Source organism: Podarcis gaigeae (genome assembly GCF_964106915.1).
Source record: "Podarcis gaigeae genome assembly, chromosome: 12".
NCBI lineage: Eukaryota > Metazoa > Chordata > Lepidosauria > Squamata > Lacertidae > Podarcis > Podarcis gaigeae.
The window spans coordinates 36,882,054-36,904,233 of record NC_139688.1 but is presented as its reverse complement, the minus strand read 5'-3'; the positions used below and the strand labels follow the sequence as shown (position 1 = coordinate 36,904,233).

Here is a 22,180-nt window from a genome sequence, read left to right as displayed (position 1 = left end):
AAATAATAAAAATTTCAAAATGATAAAGCCGCAGTTAATAATATTGTTACATTCATGGAGCCAAGTTTACATTTAGTTGGACTGGATGACCCCCAGGGTCCCTTCCAGATCTATGAGTCTATGATTCTGTATTCTGATTTCAGATAAGAACTAGTTGATATTGATCTCGATATCAAACCCCTTGTTCATTATCTATCAATACAGATATACCCTTATCTGTATTGGTGTTCACCTTATTATAGTAGGATAGGATTCTCCCTTCTTAAAATATTTTAGCTTGAGCATTTTTAGTTACTGGTGTTGTTTAATCTTTTCAATGTTAATTTGTATGTACGCTTTTGCAAGCGTGCATCGCTGTGAGACATTTTGTGTAGAAAGCAACGGCATATTGTAGCAGCTCTAGAACCCTGTTGGCAATGATTAAATGCAAGATAATAAATGCAGGCGTTATCAAGCCCAACCACCTTATTTTTAAGACTCTTATTTTATGATTTTGGCGAGGCGGGGAATAGGAACTACATTGCACAAATCAGATTTCTCCCCCCCCCTACATTTCTAAGCTATTAAAATATCCTAATGAAATATGATATAGGTATTTAACACAGAACAAGCAAATTGCTTATGGGGGTGGGGGGAGGAAAAAAGAAATGGCTAAAAATAAGTGGTGCATGCACAATCCCACTCACTGTGCAGACTGCCGCCCTGAGTGCCCTCTAGCGTTTTACAACAGAAGTTAAGCCGGTTCTGTTTAGAATTCAGGCCACGTGATGAAAATGGAAATGCTGCCTCGAGTCGAATGCAGATCAGGGAAACATCTGCCTATGACTTTCCATGAGCTGAGCTGAATGTAGCATTGGAAGATATTATTATGACATCTTAATACTGGAGGGGATTAAATGTAGATCACCGTCATGATTAGAAAACTGCGCTGCTTTCTGAAATGCAGTGCGCAGCTTACATTTGGCGAGGCTTTTTTTTACAGATGTGATAACCATTAATTATACACAATTGTATGTGGAGGGATATAAATAATGATTTTTGAGTTCTTGAAAGTGTCGCTGGATCGCTTTCGTGATTCTCAGTATGGCAGTTTTGTTGCATCTGTAACAAAATGAAGACAGCGTTCCCTTAATCCGATTAAATCTGGAGTGCTTATCTCTGAATTGAAAGATGCAGATTATTAGCACACCCGCATCTGTTGTGGGTCTTGTGAGCATAATATTCCCCGCTTGCCTCATTGGGGCTTCTTGCATTCTTGCTGTGTTAAACTCGGCCGACGCAAACAGGAAATAGCTTCCTGTGTTCACAGAAGGTTCCCAAGTATTTCAACCGCATGGAATTTCTGTGCTCCAGTAAGTGCTTCTCTGTATGGCAAGCATATGACAAAGCATTTATTACTGTGTTATGGTGGCATTACAGAGCAAACAGTGCTAAAATAATCAATCAGTTAATGGTCTGTATGGCAGTTTGAACGCAGCACATTCATTGTGCTTATGTTCTTAGAAGGATGAGTTTACGGCTGTAGTGTGTGTTGCATATTTAGCCAGAACTTAATGTCCTAAGCTGGTGCTGACACAATTTTTTTTTTTTAAATGCAACTTCAGCAAGGTTAGCTTTACCGACGTGACAATATTTCAGCTTTAGCCCTCAAAAAAGGGAGAAGTTTTCAGAGGGGAAGTTTGTCTTTTTCAGGAGAAAGACATGGAGAGCTGCAAAGTGCTTGGTTTGCCCTGTTGTCACAGGTTTTCTTAATGTCAGCAGCCATCTTACCCCTATTCTATGGGAAAACAAATAGCTGCTTGCGTGAAATAAAGTAGCAGATCTGTGATGTGCAACTCCATGGCAATAACTTGTTTTTTTTAAAAAAAGATAAATAAATGTGACTACCTGTTTGACGACTGCAAGAAATGGAACTTGTTTTTCATCCTTGCTGTAGTAATTACGAGACGAAGGGGTGGTTTCCTACGACAGAAAAGAAAGTTGGAAAATGTTTCTCGGTCGATCTTTGGGTTTTTTTGAGCGGTGGTGTATTTGTAACCTTGATAACAAAACCCCAGATCACATATGCTGACAAATCTAATGTATTCACCTCTTCCTTCCCCAGGCAGGGAAAAAACCGATTATGCTAATTTCTATCAAGGTATGTGGGACTGTACCGGTGATGTTCCTGATGAGCTGACATTCAAACGTGGAGACGCTATCTACATTCTCAGCAAGGTACTGTATCCTACCAAGAATAGATAGGTACGAGGAGATAGCTGAAGTAAAGGAAAAAAAGAAAAAGAAAAAAAGCGTGCGGCCTTCAAGGGTGTCGGGAAATTGGCATTTCCTTTACATCCTTCACGTTCCGTCAGAAGTTCCTTGCCCATTAATTATTTTGTCAATGGAATGTAATCACATCTGAAGTGGTATTGTCTTTAAAGCATGTTTATCTCTGCTTCCCTCGGAGACAATGCACTCAATTGCATGTAAAAGTTAGCTTTGTCAACTCCTGTGTGCGTACAAGTTACATCCTCTTCCTTGGCAGTTCTTGCATGTGCTGAACTCGGAATTTTTGGAATTGTTTTCATATCACAGTTTTTGGCCTCAGCAGTAACCAGCGGCTGTGTGTGTGTGTGTGTTTACAGATTCAGTTGACTTTCCATACATCGCTTCCCCTCCCTCTCTTTTCTGTTAATCACTCTGCAATTTCCCCTTTGCATTTACTGAAGGAGGCAGAATTAACGTCAGTATGCATCAAACTAATATTTCATTCTTACAACATTTAACTATTCTGGAAAGTAGATCACTGTAACAGCGCCTCTACGTTTCAAACACAACAGGACTTTATTTTTGAGCCGTGTACGGAATTATGCTGTTAGTCTCACTTAAGAGTCGTTTCCCCCTCAATTCCTCCACAAATGAGCAGACCCCCTTTCCAGAAAATGTTCAGTTCTTGCTTTGCAGAAACTAGAGGGGCAACCCTGACAATGAGCCACGGCAATTGCTTCTTGAACTCCATCCTTGCTGTCTGTAGAGCTGGCAAGCCAGTGTTCATGGCATACTCTTGCTAGGGTTGCCACCTCTTCCTGTATAATACAGGATTGTCCCATATTTCAATGTAAAATGTTACATCCTGTATTGATACAGTTTTGTCCTGTATTTCAGGTCTTCTCTCTCTCTCTCTCTCTCTCTCTCTCTCTCTCTCTCTCTCTCTTTCTCTTTCTCTTTCTCTTTCTCTTTCTCTCTCTCCCACCCCAGGTTAGGGAACCCCTCCAAATGCATGTTTTTGAAAGGGTATGTGAAAGGTCATGTATTTAAGCTCTGGGTAGCCAAGCACAGACAGATTTACAAATATGTGTGTGTGTGTGTGTGTGTGTGTGTGTGAGAGAGAGAGAGAGAGAGAGAGAGAGAGAGAGACAGACAGACAGACAGACAGACAGACAGACAGACAGATTCCAGAGGGGCCATTGTGATAGGCTGCAGTATATTGCAATGGATTGCTTTGAAGTCACTTCAGCACCAGATGAAAAAAAAATTGCCTCCCAACTGCCCCGCCCTGTCCTGTCCTGTATTTTTCCAGAACAAAAGTGGCAACCCTACCATGCCTTTCCCACGCCTGTAAAGTGCAAAGTATCTCTAATTAAATAGATGTGTTTCATTAGAACTAAGTGTACCTCTTCTGCTTTGTTATTGATGTAACAAAATAACTTAATAATAATGATTTACAATATCTCTGTTGCACAGCTGCCCTCAAAACACTATGAGAGTTAGGTCATCCTTATTCCCATTTTACAGATGGGGAACTAGTTCCTTCCCAGGCACACCTGCTAAATCCTTGGTGCGGCAGGAATTTAGCTCCCCAAAATCCAGACCGGGAATATCTAATTCACTCTTTTTGCTTTCTTAAATGCAGGAGCTAGCTTCCAGGTGTGTGGCCATGTTCTGCAATCCTGTCCATGCTTTTCTGGAAGTAAGGCCCATTGTATTCCGACAGAGCTTATTCCCAAGAAAGGGGGCACAATTGCAGCCTTACACTTTTATTTTATAGCACTGTCTTACTGTACTTTTCTCTTAAGTATGTTAACTAACATGTTAAACAGCTACAGCTCTTTAAACATTCCTACAAGGAATTGCATCTTGATTTTTACCAGTCAAATTCGTGGATCATTTGACCCAGGACTGAAAGCATTCCACTTTGCAAAGAAACACAAGGTGGAGCAAACATGCCTTCTCTTTCCCTTCAATCCTATGTAGTATCTTGATTCACCTACCTACCTACGGTATCTATGTATTATCTATCTATCTTCTACACCATGGGTAGGCAAACTAAGGCCCGGGGCCCAAATCCGGCCCAATTGCTTTCTAAATCCAGCCTGCAGACGGTCTGGGAATCAGTGTGTTTTTACCTGAGTAGAACGTGTCCTTTTATTTAAAATGCATCTCTGGGTTATTTGTGGGGCATAGGAATTTGTTCATTTTTTTCTCCAAAATATAGTCCGCCCCCCCCCCCCAAGATCTGAGTTACAGTGGACCGGCCCCCTGCTGAAAAAGTTTACACCTTGGTTTTGATCAGTTGTAGCTGCTCCCGATCTATGGAAGTTTTATGTTCAGAATTTGCCCCTCCAAAGTGAGGTCTCTAGTCAGCATTGAATTCAGGAACTTTGGAAAGTAAAACACTAGGGAATAATCTGCCTCTACTGTTCAAGGTCTAACTGACTGTTACCAGCCAGACAAAGGGTTTGTTAAGAATATAAACACAGTAAAATATAATCCACAACCTCTTAAGATGAAGGATTTGAACAAATGCTTCTTAACCCTCTAAATTGGTGCTTCAGTTTTATGGCACTTGGATGATTCCTTGGCAGTTTTTTGTTTTTTAAATAAACATTTTTTACACCATCTAGTGGTTGAACATGAGAGATGCAGGTGTTGGGAGACGCTAATGTCTGCAGTTCCAAAATGGTGTCATAAATTTCAACTTTGGCTTGATCTCAGCTATTGCTTATTACTTTCTGATCGTATATCAGCCCCCCGTGACATTAATCCTCAGGAAATCTTATTCTGCTGATAAGGAATTAAAGGTAAGTATTATATGTTGTGGGAAGAATGCAATGTGAGCTGAAAGATAAAGTACTTGTGAAGGCAGAAAGCATTTCAGCAGAGGAAATTTAAATAACAGCAAGGCCAGTTATGAAACGAGCCGAAACATACCTTTGGTGCTCCTGCCAGTAACATCTTTGTGGGTGGGTGTCGTTCCTAAAATATGATCAACAAAATTAGTTTTCCTAACCATGTCTTGACAAATTCCTCCCTTCCCGAAATGAAATATTTGGAAACAACTTCACTTTAAGAACAGTATGATCTTACGTAGGTTTTGAAACGGAGTGCACACTTCAACTTTTGACTCTTGTTTGTGCTTTTTGTTGCTCATATCTTATTGCAAACAGTGGCAACTGCAACTGGTCTTAAATGCTTTTTAGTAGTACAGAGGTTTATATTCTGTGTTTTCACATATATTTCCTGTATTTGTAAAGTTCACAGGGTTATAGTCTCCTCCTTCCCCCATCATCTTTTTGATTTTAAACTTAATAGCAATATTATATAGGAGCATTCTAACTGCACGCAGGCTCCTATACGTTTCTCCCAGTACCATAAAGTGTTGTGTTGTTAGTTAATACTTTGTGTTTGCTTTATCCTGACCTTTATGCAAGAAAAAAGAAATCTTCAGGTGTTTTCCTACTCCCATAATGTAATTTGTTGTTTACAGTACTGAGGATTCTAACAAGGGGGGAGGATCAGCATTCACTTTTGAAATATTGTAACTAACCTTTTTTTAAAAAAAGGAATCTTTCTCCCCTACTTTTGGCTAAATTTTAAAACCAGGTTTAAAATAGGAATATAAATTACAATGTAGATTTTGGGGACCCTAAAAGAATATTGTTTTAGGAATAAAGAACTTTTCATTTAGAAGAAGATTGCTTAGTACCAGATCCTGTTTACTTTTCACAAGCTGCATGCTCCAAAATACCTGCAGCATGGACCCTTCAGCTTTAAACATAAACTTTTGATAGAAATGTGCAAGTCTTCATTTTGCTCCAAGCCTTTGTTAGGGACACTGTGGCCCACATTATGCAGTAAGGAGGGTGTGAGCTATCTTGCTATGAGATAATTTCATATTGTAGAAGGGCATAATTTCATGTGCCAGGTGCAAATGATTATGTAGAGTACCGTATTTTTCGTCCCATAGGACGCTCCGTCCCATAGGACGCACCTACTTTTTTGGGGGGGAGGGAAATAAAGGGGAAAAAATTCCTTTATTTTTCCCCCCAAAACCAGGTCGGGGAACAGTGGGATGGCGGTGCTGCGCCTCCCCGCTGTCCCCCGAGCTTGTGGGGCTGGCCCATGTCTGCCTGGCGCGAGGGGCGCTCTGCTTCAGGGCGCCCCGCGCGTCGGGCGGCAGGCTACAGTCCGCAGCATGGGGAGCCCTCTGTTTCAGGGCGCCCCACGCGCCCCCGGGTGCGCAAGGCTTGCCAACACCAGCGCGGAGCACGGGGCGTCCTCCGAAGGGCGCCCCGTGCTCCGCGCTGCCAGCTGCCGCCCGCAAGCCTTGCGCTCTCGGGGGGAGATCCCCCGGGTGCGCAAGGCTTGCCGACACCAGCACGGAGCACGGGGCGTCCTCCGAAGGGCGCCCCGTGCTCCGTGCTGCCGGCTGCCGCCCGCAAGCCTTGCGCTCTCGGGGGGAGATCCCCCGGGTGCGCAAGGCTGGCCAATACCAGCGCGGAGCACGGGGCGTCCTCCGAAGGGCGCCCCGTGCTCCGCGCTGCCAGCTGCCGCCCGCAAGCCTTGTGCTCTCGGGGGGAGATCCCCCGGGTGCGCAAGGCTGGCCAACACCAGCGCGGAGCACGGGGCGGCCTCCAAAGGGCGCCCCGTGATCCGTTCTGCCGGCTGCCGCCCGCAAGCCTTGCGCTCCCGGGGGGAGATCCCCCGGGTGCGCAAGGCTTGCCGACACCAGCGCGGAGCACGGGGCGGCCTCCAAAGGGCGCCCCGTGCTCCGTGCTGCCGGCTGCCGCCCGCAAGCCTTGCGCTCACGGTGGGGGATCCCGCAGGTGCGCAAGGCTTGCCGACACCAGCGCGGAGCACGGGGCGTCCTCCGAAGGCCGCCCCGTGCTCCGTGCTGCCGGCTGCCGCCCGCAAGCCTTGCGCTCACGGGGGGGATCCCCCGGGTGCGCAAGGCTTGCCGACACCAGCGCGGAGCACGAGGCGGCCTCCGAAGGGTGCCCCGTGCTCCGCGCTGCCGCCCGCAAGCCTTCGGCTCCCGGGGGAGATCCCCGGGTGCGCAAGGTTAGCGGACACCTGCGCGGAGCACGGGGCGGCCTCCGAAGGGTGCCCCATGCTCCGCGCTGCCGCCCGCAAGCCTTCGGCTCCCGGGGGAGATCCCCGGGTGCGCAAGGCTAGCGGACACCTGCGCGAAGCACGGGGCGTCCTCCGGAGGGCGCCCCATGCTCCGCGCTGCAGGCTGCCGCCCGCAAGCCTTGTGCGCCCGGGGGAACTCCCTCCAGGCGTGCAAGGCTTGCGGATAGCTTCCTGGAGCCTGGAGAGCGAGAGACTTCGGTGCGCACCGACGCCTCTCACTCTCCAGGCTTCAGCGAAAACCTGCATTCGCCCCATAAGACGCACACACATTTCCCCTTCATTTTTGGAGGGGAAAAAGTGCGTCTTATAGGGCGAAAAATACGGTATATTATCAGGCTCCTCATTATTTTTATAACACAAATCTGGATTCAGGCAGAATATAGCCTTATTCTAGCCTTATGGCCAGATATTCTGCCAACCCAGACTTATACACTCCTATTTTCAGAGCAATCAATAACATTTACTGGGATGATGTGTTCCGCAGTTCAGAGATTATTATTGCTGCTTATTTCCTGTTTCTAATTCAGCACATATCCATGCAGCACAAGGCTAGCTGTCCTTAAAAAATGAAGTATAGGCTCAGCTCTGCTTGAACATCTTTTTGGAGCTTTTGCTTATAAACGAAAAATACGCTCAACATTGTCTTCCTGTTTTTAGTAGTAGAAGAATACAGTAATGACCAAAGTAGTTTTAGGGAAAAACAAAACCCTTCTCTTAACCAGCAACTTTGTTCAGCAAGCAAACAGAAATCTATTAAAATAGTTTACAGTCTTTCATTTCCAGTTATTTCAGAGCTGGAAATCCAGGTTTGTATTGTATAATAGCAGGCACAATGCCCATTATCCACTTACTCTGGAATATATCTGTAGGTTACATATTTCATCAACTTTTTTTTTTTAGATATATACATAGATAATATTTGATATTTCTGTGCCATTGAACTGACTGCTGGTTTGAAACTTTGTTAAAAACAACTGTGTACAAATCACACGTTGCAGAAAGATACTTCTATAAACTGTAAAAAGATACTTAGAGTTGATCTTAATGTGTTGCTTTACTAAATCCAATCTAGACTTGGGATGACTTTGTATCAAAATAGTTCAGCACAGAATCTAGTGCATGTCAGTGGACAGGGTTTCTCTTGGGCCTGGTTTAAAACTTCACTCAGCCACGGAGTGATTGAATGGTGTTGTTGCGATCTTTCTGTTTCCGCTGCTCTTAATAATAATAATAATAATAATAATAATAATAATAGAGCAACCAACTTTTCTGGGGCTCCTGTATGAGTTTGAATCGTAGCTGTAAATCGCTTCAACCTCAAGCTTAGTCATTTAGATTCCATTCAAACTTACTGTGTCTGGTACGCTACTGTTTAGCAGTCCTCTGTACCACCAGAGATGCGTGTTTGGAAGCAGAAAGCAAGTAGAAAAGTTTAAAAGTAGAAAGTTCACAAAACAAGGAGAAGGGAAGGCCAGAACCTCTGTTTTCTGGCATGGGCTTCTCAAGTTTAGGAAGTTTTTTTTGATGGGTGAGTTCATACTCAGGTGTTACAGGGTGTGAGAGGGTTGTATAATCAAAAGGCTTTTGATGAGCCCTTTGAGTCACAGCATCAAAGAGTCAGACAGTTTGAAAAGGCAATCTAAACCAATGCCTTGGCTGGAAGTCAGGGCTGTCCACCCAGCAGCTCTTTTCCCATGCATTTCAAACCACCGTATAGTTTGAATCACAAACTGAGTATATTAACTTAAGCTACTTGTGACTTCAGCAACTTAGTAACATAAAATGTTGTGTTCTGCATTTTGCTGTTGAGTTGCCTTATAAACACCCTCACACCTGCCTGCAGAGAGAAGGCCCTGGAAATTCATATTACGAAGGCAAATGATGGGATTTTGTGCATCTGGGACAAATTCTCCAAAGATCCTCAATTCATTTTATCTACTTGGGTAACCTTTGTAAGATCAGGGTCTCTGTTGCCTAGTGCGCATTTTATTTTTATGTTAAAGAGTTGCTACGTAAATCTTCCTATATTCATCCACGTGAACCATTTTTTTGTGTGGTAATTGTAGAAAACCTGCAAATTCTATTATACTAAAAAAGCACATGCCATTTCTTTTTTAAAAAGTTCTCAGCTACTTTACTGTTAGTGTTGCTTTTTTATTTAGTTCTGTTATATTAGCGAGATTCTGATTGTATTGAAGTTTGCGGCAAAATCCTCCACGAAGTTAAGCCAGCTAAAAACTCCCTTGTCACTTGCATCAGCTGTTTTTCATTGGGCAGCAGCTGAGCAAGAGGAGGGAAGCAGGATCATCCTATTGGCTCTGCCCAAAGACCAGCAACTTTTGGCTCCTCTTCTTTTGAACTGTTTCCATTCCAGGTATAAGGTTGTTCTTAAGATCCAGGGCCTAAATTTGCTTTTCTCCCAATCCTTCCCTTCTGTCTTCTGTCTAATGATAAGCAAGGGCTGACAGATTATTGATCTTTGTGAGCTGCTCTGGGAACCTTTTTTTGGGCTGAGCTGCAGGTGTAGAAATAAATTGATCTTTAAATAAACCAATAAATAGATGTCACTGAGATTTAAGCAGTTGTAACTGTGTTCTGACTCACAGCTATAATTTCAGGTAGCCAGATACTTGCATTAAGTGCTTCGGGAAGGATGGCTAATAGTTCCAGATGAAATTTGGGTGCATGGCTTATTTTGAAAACGTCACTGCTGGTTGTCCCTTTATAGTTTTCCTTCCACAAAATTTTTAAGTATTTTTTTTCTGCCTTCTCTTCCTCTCTCCTCGTCTCCCGGCCATGCACACATCTGCCTTTAAGCCATTCATTATGTGGCTCTTTAATTTCTTCCGAGTGTTATTTTCATACAATAAAGCATTACAGTGCTCCTGGATCTTGATAGCATTTCTACAGAAAGAGAAAGAAGCTTTGTGTTCATAATTACCTAACATTGTCAGGAGCTGACTGCAGGCCTCTTCCTAGCGATAACAGAATAACCACATCATGTAGCTTTATAGCGCATGATTAATAGAAAATAATTACACATCCTACAAAGGAATGCAATATTTCTTATAAATTGACTGGAATGGTTTCCTGCAGATTAAAGGACTCTTCATTATTTTATCAGTCTCTCTGAAGTGGAGTCAATTGCCTGCGCTGGAGCTAGTGGGAAGAATACACACTCCACCTACATATTCTGAGGAATACCAGATAGTAGGCTTATTCATACCTGAATAAGGTATAAATAAGCAGCTTACACAACAGGCTCTCACGGGGCTGTTTCCCCACAAATATTAAATAATTTGCTGATTGATGCTGTCGTTCACTGGCTGTAGGATAAAGACCGGCTTTTAAATTCGAGAGACCTCCCTGTAAGGAACAGAGCATTGCTGTTGGCAGTGTTGCAAGAATCTTTTCAATCTCCTGAATGAGATGGAGCTGTTCCATAGCATAAATTATTTTGTCTCCTGGCATTTAGTTATGAAGGAGTGGCTACATGCATCTTACCTGTATTAAGATATAATGCGATCAGTCATATTTTGCTGTTCGCCGAGTTGATGTACAAATAATAAATGGCTGAATCCAGAGTAGATTGAGCTGATCTCTGATTGTGCAACATAGCTTTGCTGGCTCGCCATCACTGCATTCCCCTGCCCGCGACAGACCCTCACAGTGGGATGTGGGCACAGGGGAACAAGGTGGGGCTGCCTTGCACAAGCATATGTGCTTTCCCACTTATGCAGGACCCCCAAGCCATGAATCAAAATGCATGGCAGCTTGTTGGTTTTCAAGGAACCTAGAATATATGAATTGCCCTAATGCTTGTATTTTCCCTGGAGGTGAATGTTAAGGCTTTTTATTCCATATGTGCGTGCTAGTTCAATAACTAGCATATATGACTCTCAGAGTAGCCTGAATCAATTACCTTTAGAGTCATGTGTAAGTAATGTATCTGTAACAGAGCTCTAAGAGCAGGATCAAATTGGTTTTTGTGTGCATATGAAAGTCAGAAGCACTCTTTAAAAGAGAGAGAGAGATGTAAATACATTAACCGGTTAGAAAGAGGTCTCTCTGCAATAACGACACCAGCCGAAGGTTAAAATATGGCGTTCCCAATCAAGCGGGGCCTGTGTTTTCATTCCTACTTGCTTATACTACAAATGCTCTAATTGGGATTCATGTTGCTCGTGAGGCTCATACCAAGAATAGTAATGATAAAATAAAAGCATCTGGGTTGCAGGCTTCGGCCTCTTCCTGGGCCGATGTCTGCAGCCAATCCATAAATTAGCTTACTAGACTGTTACATCACCAGCCACTTCATCTTCAAGTTTAGCTTCACACAAGTGCATTAAACTGTATATTCCTAGCAGCTAGAAATTGTTTTCAAAAAGGAGGAGAAATTTGGTTTTAAATTAAATTTAATTGTATTCTTCTGAAGCAGCTTTCTCTCCGCCCGCCCACCGCAAAATACGTGTTATTTCCAAGTTCCTGAAATGTCTGCATTGGATATTTCCATTCTGTAATTTAGGAGACTGCTTTTATTCTCTGCCATTAGTCGTAAAAGCCTTTAATGATCACTTAACTAAAGCAGCCTTCCGCAAACCTCACGTTGTTTTGCTCCCTGCCCCATCTATGAACGATTTCTACGGCTAGTGTTCAGAAAGTGGTGTGTCCCCCCCCCCGACTTTCTCTTCTTTCTCCTATTTTTTGGGAAAGCTTTCTTGGCACAATTCCCTCCCGCACAGGTGAGGGCTGGCACCGTGAGTGATTGCTCGCTCTTTAAGTCTGCAGGGACATGGATTGTATATTTAAGCAGCCTAATGTGAGATGAAACATGTGTTTATTAAACACACACACACACAGCTGGAACATCTGAACCCCTGGTGAGGCGGCAAAGCTCCTCTTTGCCTTTAAGGGTTTTGGCCCCAGAACAATCGTTTCGAAGCTGCAGCGGGAGAGTCGTTGGCCTGGTTGCTGTATGTGCTGATGAACCAGCATCATTCACTCCAATGGGCAAAAGGGAAATCCGACTTCTGCCTTGGGGCTTCTCTTGTTCCCCTGAAGGTGCAGGGCTTCCGAAGCAGAGCCTGGGCATGCTTCTCATTGTAGGTGCTCAGTTAAATTAACGGGCTTAGTGTATTTGTTTTTAACATCCAGGCGAAGTTAGGCGTAAAATAAAAGACTGCGTCCATCATGAAAACTCTGCCATCTTGTTTATGTTAGGGTATTACTGTGTGGGCTCACATACACACACAACCACACACACACTTATACATGTGTAAAACGCGTAAAACATCCTGTATAACCACATCCTAGCCAGAATACATCTTTTTATCTGAGAGCAAAGGAAAATCCTGCTGGTTCAGGCCAATGGCCCATTTATTCCAACATGCTCTTCCCACAGTGGCCAACCAGATGGCCATAAGAAGCCCCAAAGCAGAATCCGAGCATTGGACTGGACCCACCAACCTGAGTAGCCATTAATAGCCTTGATTTCTTTGATTCTCTCCCCGCCCCATCTAAATTTTTAAATTTACAAAGAGGCATCAGGACCATATCTTGACAGATTCAGACTTGACAAATCCTGCAGAAGAAGTTCCTCTGCTTTCACACTAAGCAGTTAATGTCAAATTATAAATTAAGCAGAAGCCCTTTGAAAATGAAAAAAGGTGTGGCATATTTCAGGAAGCAAGGTGTAGTTTTGATTGTTTGAACAGCACAATCCAGGCTAATGAGTGGAAGTGACTGGGAGATGTGCATTTATGAGAGATGGATGAGTTGGGGTGGGAAGTATATGGGCTTTGGGGGTAATATATATGGCATGAGTGAACCAGATTGTTGAAGAAATCCCTGTAAGTGTTGGGTATAATTTCGATCCTTTTCATATAATCTGTAGAAAAGGACAGGTAAAATTTGCATCTCACATACATGCCGGAATCCATTCAGAATGCCACCAATGCTTAGATTCAGGTAGAAAACAGCTTGCTTTATTCTGCAGAAATTCTCTACATTTGCAACAGAAGGTTGATGCTCTCTCCTATATCAAAGTCTCTCTGTGTTTCGGCTTTCCTCGTCCCTCATGTGGTCACTGTCAGCCTGATTTTGGAATGAGCTCTCTGTTTTCATACTGCTGCCTGCTCCACGCAGCGTACGAAGGGGCAATTTCAGCAGCTGGAAGTTATTGAGCTGCTGTTAGGATTGATCTTAACAATATTTACCTCAGAGGGACAGAAATTAAATTTGGATCCCACAATGCTCTTACTTGGTATTGCTTTTGGAAAATATTATTTCCTTAAACTATCATATACTTGTTTTGTTCCAGATTTATCTCGCTACGCCTAAGCAAATTCCAAACCAAAATGCATTAGTCACCTGTCAGGCATATGAGAACTGTGATAGAATTTCCCGCATAAAGCAATGGTGAATTCTGAGAAGGGATAGAGGCTGTGTGTGGGGAGCATCGCCCCTCTACGTCAACTTAACTTGGCATATATGTGAAGTTAACTAACCAAGGTTCTTTACGGCTCAAGGCTGCGTTACTGAATGGCTCCCAGCTGATCTCCATACCTTATTATAAAGTATTAGTTTTCAAATGTCAGCTGTTGATATGGTTTTGGATGAAAGAATGTAAAAAGAAGGCAGAGTAAGGCTCCCTGTCTCTAGGGGAATTCACCCCATGAGCCTCATGACCCGTAATGCAGAAGAAGAAGAAGAAGAAGAAGAAGAAGAAGAAGAAGAAGAAGAAGAAGAAGAAGTAGTATACCAGTGATAATACCAAACCAAAACACACAACACACAATGGCCCAGTTCACACAATACAGTAAACCACAGTTAATGATTTCCTGATCTTTCTCACTTTGCTGCTCCCCGTTTGAGTGTGGGAGACACAAACCATGATCTCTTGGTTAGTATTGTGTCCATCCAATCCTGGGTTTTTAGTATGTTTTGTTCAAACCACAGTTAGTAAGCCAAGAACAAACCTTCGCTCCAGATCGTGATGTGTTTGGCGTGAAATGATTTAGACATAATGCTGAGCCAGAGATCGTTGGTTTATTTCTCCTTCAAACTAGCGGGGGGCGGGGGGGGGGGAGCAAAGCAGGCAAAACCAGCAAGTTCAAGGGGAACCATTAACTGAGGAAAAGCCAAGTGGGTAACCAGGAATGAAATAAGGCCAATGAAGACTGCATGGTTTGGATATTACTGTTAAAAACAACAACTAGGCGTATATACAAACTCTACAAAACAAGACATTAGTACAATCACATTCTGTATTGCTCATTGAGTGAATTTTGCCTTGCTATAGGTAGTTAGTATTTCTCTCGTCTCTCTTTCTCGCTGTCTCTCTCTCTAGGATGTAGTAACAGATAGTCTTTAAAAATGTAATTTCCTGTTTTGCTTAACTGCATTTCAAGTGCTTCAGAAACACATACACACGCAATTCCTTAATGTTTTAATTTTCCATTCATGCTTTTGTAACTGTATATAAGGAGGAAACCTAAGGAGTCACATGCAAAAACTCTATTGCATTTATATCAGACTAAAGGTTAATATTGCATATTGTTTTCAATTAGGAGTACGGTAGATTTGGCTGGTGGGTAGGAGAAATGAAAGGAACCATTGGCTTGGTGCCTAGAGCCTACATAATGGAGATGTATGATATTTGAGAGGCCCGGGTAAGTACATTTTAATTCAATCTTCTGTAATGGCTTATATGTTCCTTGCTCTCTGTTTCATACAGATTTCTTTTCCTGGAATCTTCGCTGGAGTTCTGTTAATAAAGACTGCAGCAAATAAAGCAAAATAAAAAATGGACCTGTAGTGTAGTTTTAAGTGAAATAAAATAAACTATTGTATAATGGGAGGAAATACGTCTTCCACAATGCGTCCCATCCTTCCCGGGTGACTCACCATATTTCAGCCTCAATTTTTTGAGGGTGCCTACAGATGTAATGTTGAAGCAGGATTTTCTTTCTGCAGGATGAGGCTCTTGCTGCCACGACATGAGTGGCATACAGACCAGTAAACTGAACACTACCCAGTCTTGTCCTTCTTCTTAATTTCCACAGAGGTTCCCTTTTTTAAAACAGAGGAAGAGGCATCACCTGTAAATTTAGTAAACTTTAATTCTAATAATGGTAACCACATCAGTAATCATAATTCTATTCTCCACTTCTTCTCAAAGGTACTAGTGTTAATATTTTTAGTTGTAACAATATCATATCCAGGAGCACAAAACTGCTTCCAGGATGGGACAGGGGGACAAGGGGGCTTTATGATATCAGGTGGTAGCCTAGATATTTTGGACTGCAACTATCCACTGCTGCAGGCCTGGCTGTGGCTGAAGAGAGTTGTAGTCCAAAATATCTGGAAGGCACCGGGGGGGGGGGGGTGTGCTGCTGCTGCTACACAAAGCCCATCAAATGCTGTGTGCACTTGTAGTTCTGCCTCAGATGCTCAGAACTGCTTTTTCCTGAGCAAAACCAGCAGGCAAAAACCATTTGTTTGAACAAGTTGGTGAGGGTGCTCTCCCAGTGCAGCAAATAGTGGCTCAAATAATGGGATGTCTGTATACGCCCTGAAACTATCTTAAGGCAAATTCTGAGTGTGATCCAGTCAAAGTGATTTTTAAAATTATTATTATTTTGCTTTAGAATTCCCATTATAGCAAGCTCTGTTAGCCACATTCCGTATACACAACAGCCTGATGATGATGATGATGATGATACTGTCAGGGTGCTTCCATGTTTCCAAATGCCATATTATAGGAATGATCTTATATGAATGGGTTTCAGGCCACTCGGAGAACAGAAAGTGCTGCTTCCTAGGATTTCTTTACATCACCAGTAATGCTTACGCTGCCTGGGGGTCATGGCTTGCTTCAAATCGCAAATACCACTTGTCTGTGAATGTTTCTCCTCTTTATATTATTATCATCCCAAGGCAAAACAGCTCCCGATTATTCCTGGACTCTGCCGTTTTAAATTAATTCAGCTCTGGGTTTCACTCCGTGATACGGCAAATGCAGCTAATCAGATGGACCCATGTAGGGAAGTTATTTTGCATTGGTGGGATAGTTGCCACAAGAGCTTTTATAGGGTGATTCCCAGCTTGCCATCGATGGCTACTGTTGGCCAAGCAATACAAGGGATGGACAGAATTTATGTTCCTAGAGGAAATAAGTAGAGCAAGGTGACCTAGCCCCTTTACCTTTCGTGTCTGACCTGATCTATGGTTTTTAGAAGTCTGTAATGGGCACAATCTGGCTAAAATTGGGGAAGGTGGGGCTTGTGAATTTTATTAAGGCCCTGCCCCCATCTTTTCTTTTAAATTCTGAACGCTGCAGATAAACGATGCAGAACAAACACAGCATTCTGTCTGCGTCTTCTTACCTTTAGTTTTTGTAGTCTAGATCGGTGGTGACTGATCATAGAAAAAAAGGCCCATCTCTGCCTGATTGGTTTGTGCAGTTTTGCGTGTGCTCATCCGCATCCATGGGGAAAACTAATTCACTGGTGTTAGGTATAGTATTCAAGGATTGCCATTCATTTCAAAGTGGTGTGAGTATTTTCTTACGCATTAACCGTGGGCTTCTTTCTTTCTTTCTTTCTTTCTTTCTTTCTTTCTTTCTTTCTTTCTTTCTTTCTTATTAGGTGGATTCTACAAATTACGGGAAGCCAGGCATAGAAGTATGCCAATGCAAATCTGCAGGTGCCTAGATTTTAGCAAGAGCATTAACCCTAATGTATTGCACTTCTACATATTGATTCTTATGCTGTATTTTTATATTTAATGTTTATTGTGAGTGTTGACGTATAAGTTAAGCAAAACTTTTTAAAAAGAAAATCTCTGCTTATCGTAGGACTCAAATTATTTTGCATTGGAGTTATTTTTAAAAACTGTTGCATTCAGTCATTTGTTATACTTTTGCAAAACGGGCATCACACACAGGATATGTATCCTGAGTAGCTGCAGCTGAAATGAATGTCAGGGAAATCTACAAGAGATTCTGGACCGTCTCACATTCATTTCAACACAAGTGACGCAGAAGACATCTCCAAAAATTAAGCTTCTACGTTTGATACACAGCAAAGGGTCTTGGATGTGAAATATTCCTCTGGTTTCTTTCTTTTCCCTAACGGTACATTTTACTTTAGTGGTATTTTACATTTTTTATTACTTTCACATTCTTTTAAAATGCAAAAGTCAATGACACTGTGGTAGCAAATTATATATGATGTGAAATTATATATGTCTATCTATATAGCAGTCTTCGATTATAGATGCTTTATGTTGCACTTTCTAGGATACATTCTTACATATCCTTGCGCCAGATGCAGTGCCTTTATAGAGTTTTCAACAACAACCCCCAACAGCAACCCTGAATATTGTGAATCTTTGCTTTTCCTCCTTTTTTTAGAGGGGGGGATTACCGTCTTTTCTTCCTCTTTCTGGTTCTGTTGTCTTCACATTTCCTCGGTGAGTCCTGATCCTCAGAAAACCAGGGCATGCGTAATAGAGGGATTGTGTAATGATCTACCAACATGTCACTGAGACATATCATAAAACCAACTGAGAGTGTGAGCCATGCGGGGGCAGGGAGCAGCCCCTCCGAAACCATGAAAAAGACGTGTGTGCTGTCGCTCCTGAACATGCTTGCAATGTTCCAAAAAGAAGCAAAAAATCGTTCCAGAAAGAAGCAAAAAATGCTCCCACTGAAACGAATGGTCACAAGTTAGAAGCTAATTGAGACCTAAACGTGACTAACTTGGCACGCTTTGCTACACTCACATATGAGGGAGCAAGTCCCACACTGAACTCAAAGGGGCTTACTTCTAAGTAGACATGTGCTGTTTTTCTGGATCCAGCTCTCTTGTTCATGAGATTTCCCTCCCCAGGGGCTGGGTGGGGAGCATTCAAACATGTCTGCTTATAAGCCAAAGCATTGTCGTCCAATCCAGTCCAAAGGACTAAAGACTTCCTCAGGTTAGTGGAGGAGCTGGCTTAAATCCCCGAGAAGCAATGCTAGTCAAACAAACCAGAAATTACATCAGTGCTGCTTAGCACTGATCTGAAGGGGGAGAAATAGACTTCTCTGTATTGCCAATGTTTGCCGGTAGATGGCAGTAGACTTTCACAGCATATTGGGCTTCTGGGAAAACCCATCCCCCACCATCAGGCTCAGATGAATCTGTTGCTACTTAAAATATTTGGAGGACTCTCTTACCCTTTTCATGTAAATCCAGGAGAGGGAGTCCTTAGCCAGCTGATGAATGACATATCTTCAAACAATTTCTCCTATTGATAGGAGAATATAGACAGCAGCAGTTTTATTATTTCCATAACCTTTCCCCCCCCCATGCAGTATAAAGTGATATATTTAGCAAACACACACGCACATTGCAAATGAAGATATTTCAAAGGTACCACATCCCCACCTTTTAAGTAGACATGCCTTGGAATAACCCAGCAAAATAAAAGGGGTGAAATGTTTGCTTTGAAATCTTGACAAATACCATAACCTTTTTAGGGGGGTGGGGTAGGAGAATCCCCCGTTAATGTGTCTCAAACAGAAGAAAACGTTGCAATATATGCTAATTGCTTTGTTCTCATTGTTTACTTATATTTCCTTTGCGTTCCTTGGAATACTGAGAGAGCTGTTTTGTAAGTCATATTTTATGCAGCATTTTGCTTGATTATTTGCTCTGTACTGTGGATTTGTACTCTGCCGCCATTAGATCTTACAATAATGTTCCACGCTGCAAATTTTTAAGGTTCAAATAAAGTTTAATTGTTTGCAAACTGTTATGATGCTAATAATTCAACAGCCTGCTGTGTTACTAATGAAATTACTTTGTTATGATTAATTTGGAAAATAGTGTGTTGATTGTAGTAATTAAACACAACAAGGTGAAGTAAATGATTCTAATGCCATCTGGCCTCCAAAGTGAATGAAGAAATGAAATGGGGCTGTCATCTGAATTTATTCAGAGGAGTAAGGGTAATACAAATGCCTTCAATTGCAGTGCCGCCATGATGTAGCCATGCCACCTTATATAGTGATTTCATATACACTGCCTGCAGTAATTCACTTGGTTGGGAGCTTACATGCTCCAGAGCCCCTCCGTTCTAAAGACTTCTTTGCCTCTCGTTTAATGGTATCTGCCTTTCACATGGCCAGGGCTGTGAGAGCAGACATTGCCACGTTTGCGCGCTAAAAACGAATTGCCACGGGGAACAATTCCACTGCTGTGTTCTACAGTGCAACAGAAACCTGTGCAGACATGACACCTGCTGTTAAACTCAGGGATTGGCAATAGTGGAGGTGCAAATCTTCTCCTCTGTGTTTCAGCCTTGACCCAATCTCCCTGTAAAAAGATGGTTAGTGATTATAGGTACCATACCTTATAATCTCGGAAACAGGGCCCTGTCTGTAGTGACCTGTGAGGGAATGGCATGTTAAATGGTTCTCGTGTGAAATGAAATAGCTCAGTACTATGTACTAGTGCTCTTACTTATAATCCTGTGCGCACACTTGGAACACAGTGAGGCTTATTTGCAAGTAAACATGCTATATATATGTGGGGAAATGTGGGGATTTTTTTTTTTAAGTGAAATATTTTCTTTTTCAGAAGGATTAGTGGAACACTTCTTGCAGCAGATTTAATAATAATAATACTGTTGCAGACAGTTCATTGTACTATAAATCTCTTTAAGATCCCAGATTCAAGTATAGATTAATGTTAGCGATGATAGAATTGCAGCTGCATTTGACTGGATTGTTAAACAAGCAACCCTCTTGGATCGTGATTATGGCAAAGCACTTGCAACTTGCTGCGGCGCTGGGGAGGTGCTGGGTGCTTAAAGAGCTGTGGGCACGGGCCCATGACATGAATTTACATAACATTTGCATGTGCTAATATATGCGCCACTGGCTCAGTTAAGATGTTGGGTGGGGAGTCTCATCAGCACTGCACCCGGCAGTGCATATAGCCATAAAAGCGTTTTAAGAAAATAGGGGAAAGGGACAGAGATCTGGGGCCTGACACAAAAGACCCGGGTATTTTGGTCCACCTTGTGAGTATGCCTGGCATTTTGCTCCTTGGATTCTTCTTGCTGCTCATTTTTCTCAGATTCTCCTCATCAGAAGATGAAAGTGAAATAACAAGAGTCGAGGGACAGAATTACTTATACAAAGAAGTTCAGAATCAGAAAATGCAGATCTTTCAGACACTAGTTCTGATTAGAGAAATAAACTGGAATTATGCGAATAACTTCAAGCACATACTGTTTACTGGGGTGGAATGGGATATAAATAAAACCAATGGCTGAATTAGCCTATAGCTGCTGTGATACTTGCTGCCTAATCCTGTGCATGTTTACTCACGTAAGCAAGTCACCTTCAGTTGAGTGATGCATACTCCCAGGTAAGTGTACATAGGATGAACAAAGAGAGGACACACTGTTGCAGAGATCTCTAGATCTTGGGCTTCACAGTGATGGGGTCAATAGCAGTGGACAACCTTTCTTAGATCACAGGTGATCCGATCAAGACTAGTAGTGCAATACCACACATAAATGTCTAATCAGAAGTACATTCAAATGGGATGTACACCCAAGCGAGTGTGTACAGGTTAGGAACGTTGGTGAGTTGCACTAAGGTCTCACTGAAATCCACAGGAAATGAGTCCTAAGTAGCTATTTCAGGGGGACCCAAGATCAACTAACTTGAGCCATCCCAAGGATAAGGTGGATAAAATTTCTGGAGATATTGAAGTTAATCTCTCCTATTGCCCCTGAGTATCAAGTAAATGTTTCATAGCTTCTCGAGAGTAGGATTGTTTAAAACCACCACACACAAGGTCTCTGTGCTGGTAAAAAAAAAAAAAGGGTGGGAGCGAACCTATGAGACGTAGCATAAATGCTTAGCCTAGAGAAGACAACATTGACCTTAAGATGTCACCACAAATTCATCTTTTAGGCAAACCTAAGAAAATCTGCTCTTCCCTAGCTGGATCCTGGATTAGCATTCTTTCCATTAGAGACAATTGAGTTTCAGATTCAGAATAAAAACAGGCTCTCTTCTACTAGTGTGCATCATGTTCTTCTTGGAAGAACTTCATTTCTAATTCAGTCATCTCCATAGGATTTATGTTGGGGGAGGCAGGACTTTAGTTGGGCAGGGGCAGAATTGTGATGCAATTGGTCAGCTAAGTATTTTTATTTATTTATTTACTTGATTTTGAAGGGTGGCAGCTGTCCCCCTCTGGCTATGCCCATGGCCATCTCTAACCTGACCCCTTCTAATGTTTTAGCCTATAACTCCCTTCTGGTGGCATGTGGTGAATTTTTTTGTAGGGGAACAATTAGGGCCAGAGCCACCAGCTTGCGAGGCAATGGAAAGGGGAGCACATGTGTGACATTATGTGCATGAGCATCGCTTCCCTCCGTAAGCCAGGCAGAAGTTTCCCGGGCTTTGGGAAGGAGGCGCCAGGGGAACATTTAGGGGTCTAGCCTACTCCCCTTAGTCTACTGACCGTACACCAGTACTGCCATCATCCCTGACCAGTGGCAATGCTGGCTGCGTTTGATGGGAGCTGTAGTTCAAAATGCCTAGAGGACATCAAGCTGGGAAAGGCTGGTCTTATTCAAAACAAGGCCTATGTTCTATTAGAGTTGCCATATGTCCGGAATACTGCAGTCGGCAGCAGCATCTGGGCAGAAATTGGACAAATGTCTGGGAAAATCCAGATGTATAGCTGTCCATGTCAGCAGTGCCATTTTTGCTGAT

General features: G+C 42.7%; 1 protein-coding gene across 2 annotated transcripts in view; it reads left to right on the top strand.

Annotated features, from left to right (window-relative positions):
* SKAP2 (src kinase associated phosphoprotein 2) overlaps positions 1 to 19,191 on the top strand; it is a 101,303-nt gene extending 82,112 nt beyond the window's left edge. For both annotated transcript variants that reach the window (XM_083706043.1, XM_083706042.1), the window contains exons 11-13: positions 2,105 to 2,217; positions 14,964 to 15,065; positions 17,043 to 19,191. In XM_083706043.1, the coding sequence (XP_083562169.1) occupies positions 2,105 to 2,217; positions 14,964 to 15,056 (206 nt within the window). In that variant the 3' untranslated portion in view covers positions 15,057 to 15,065; positions 17,043 to 19,191. The remainder of the gene's footprint in view (positions 1 to 2,104; positions 2,218 to 14,963; positions 15,066 to 17,042) is intronic.
* Positions 19,192 to 22,180: the final 2,989 nt, after the last annotated feature.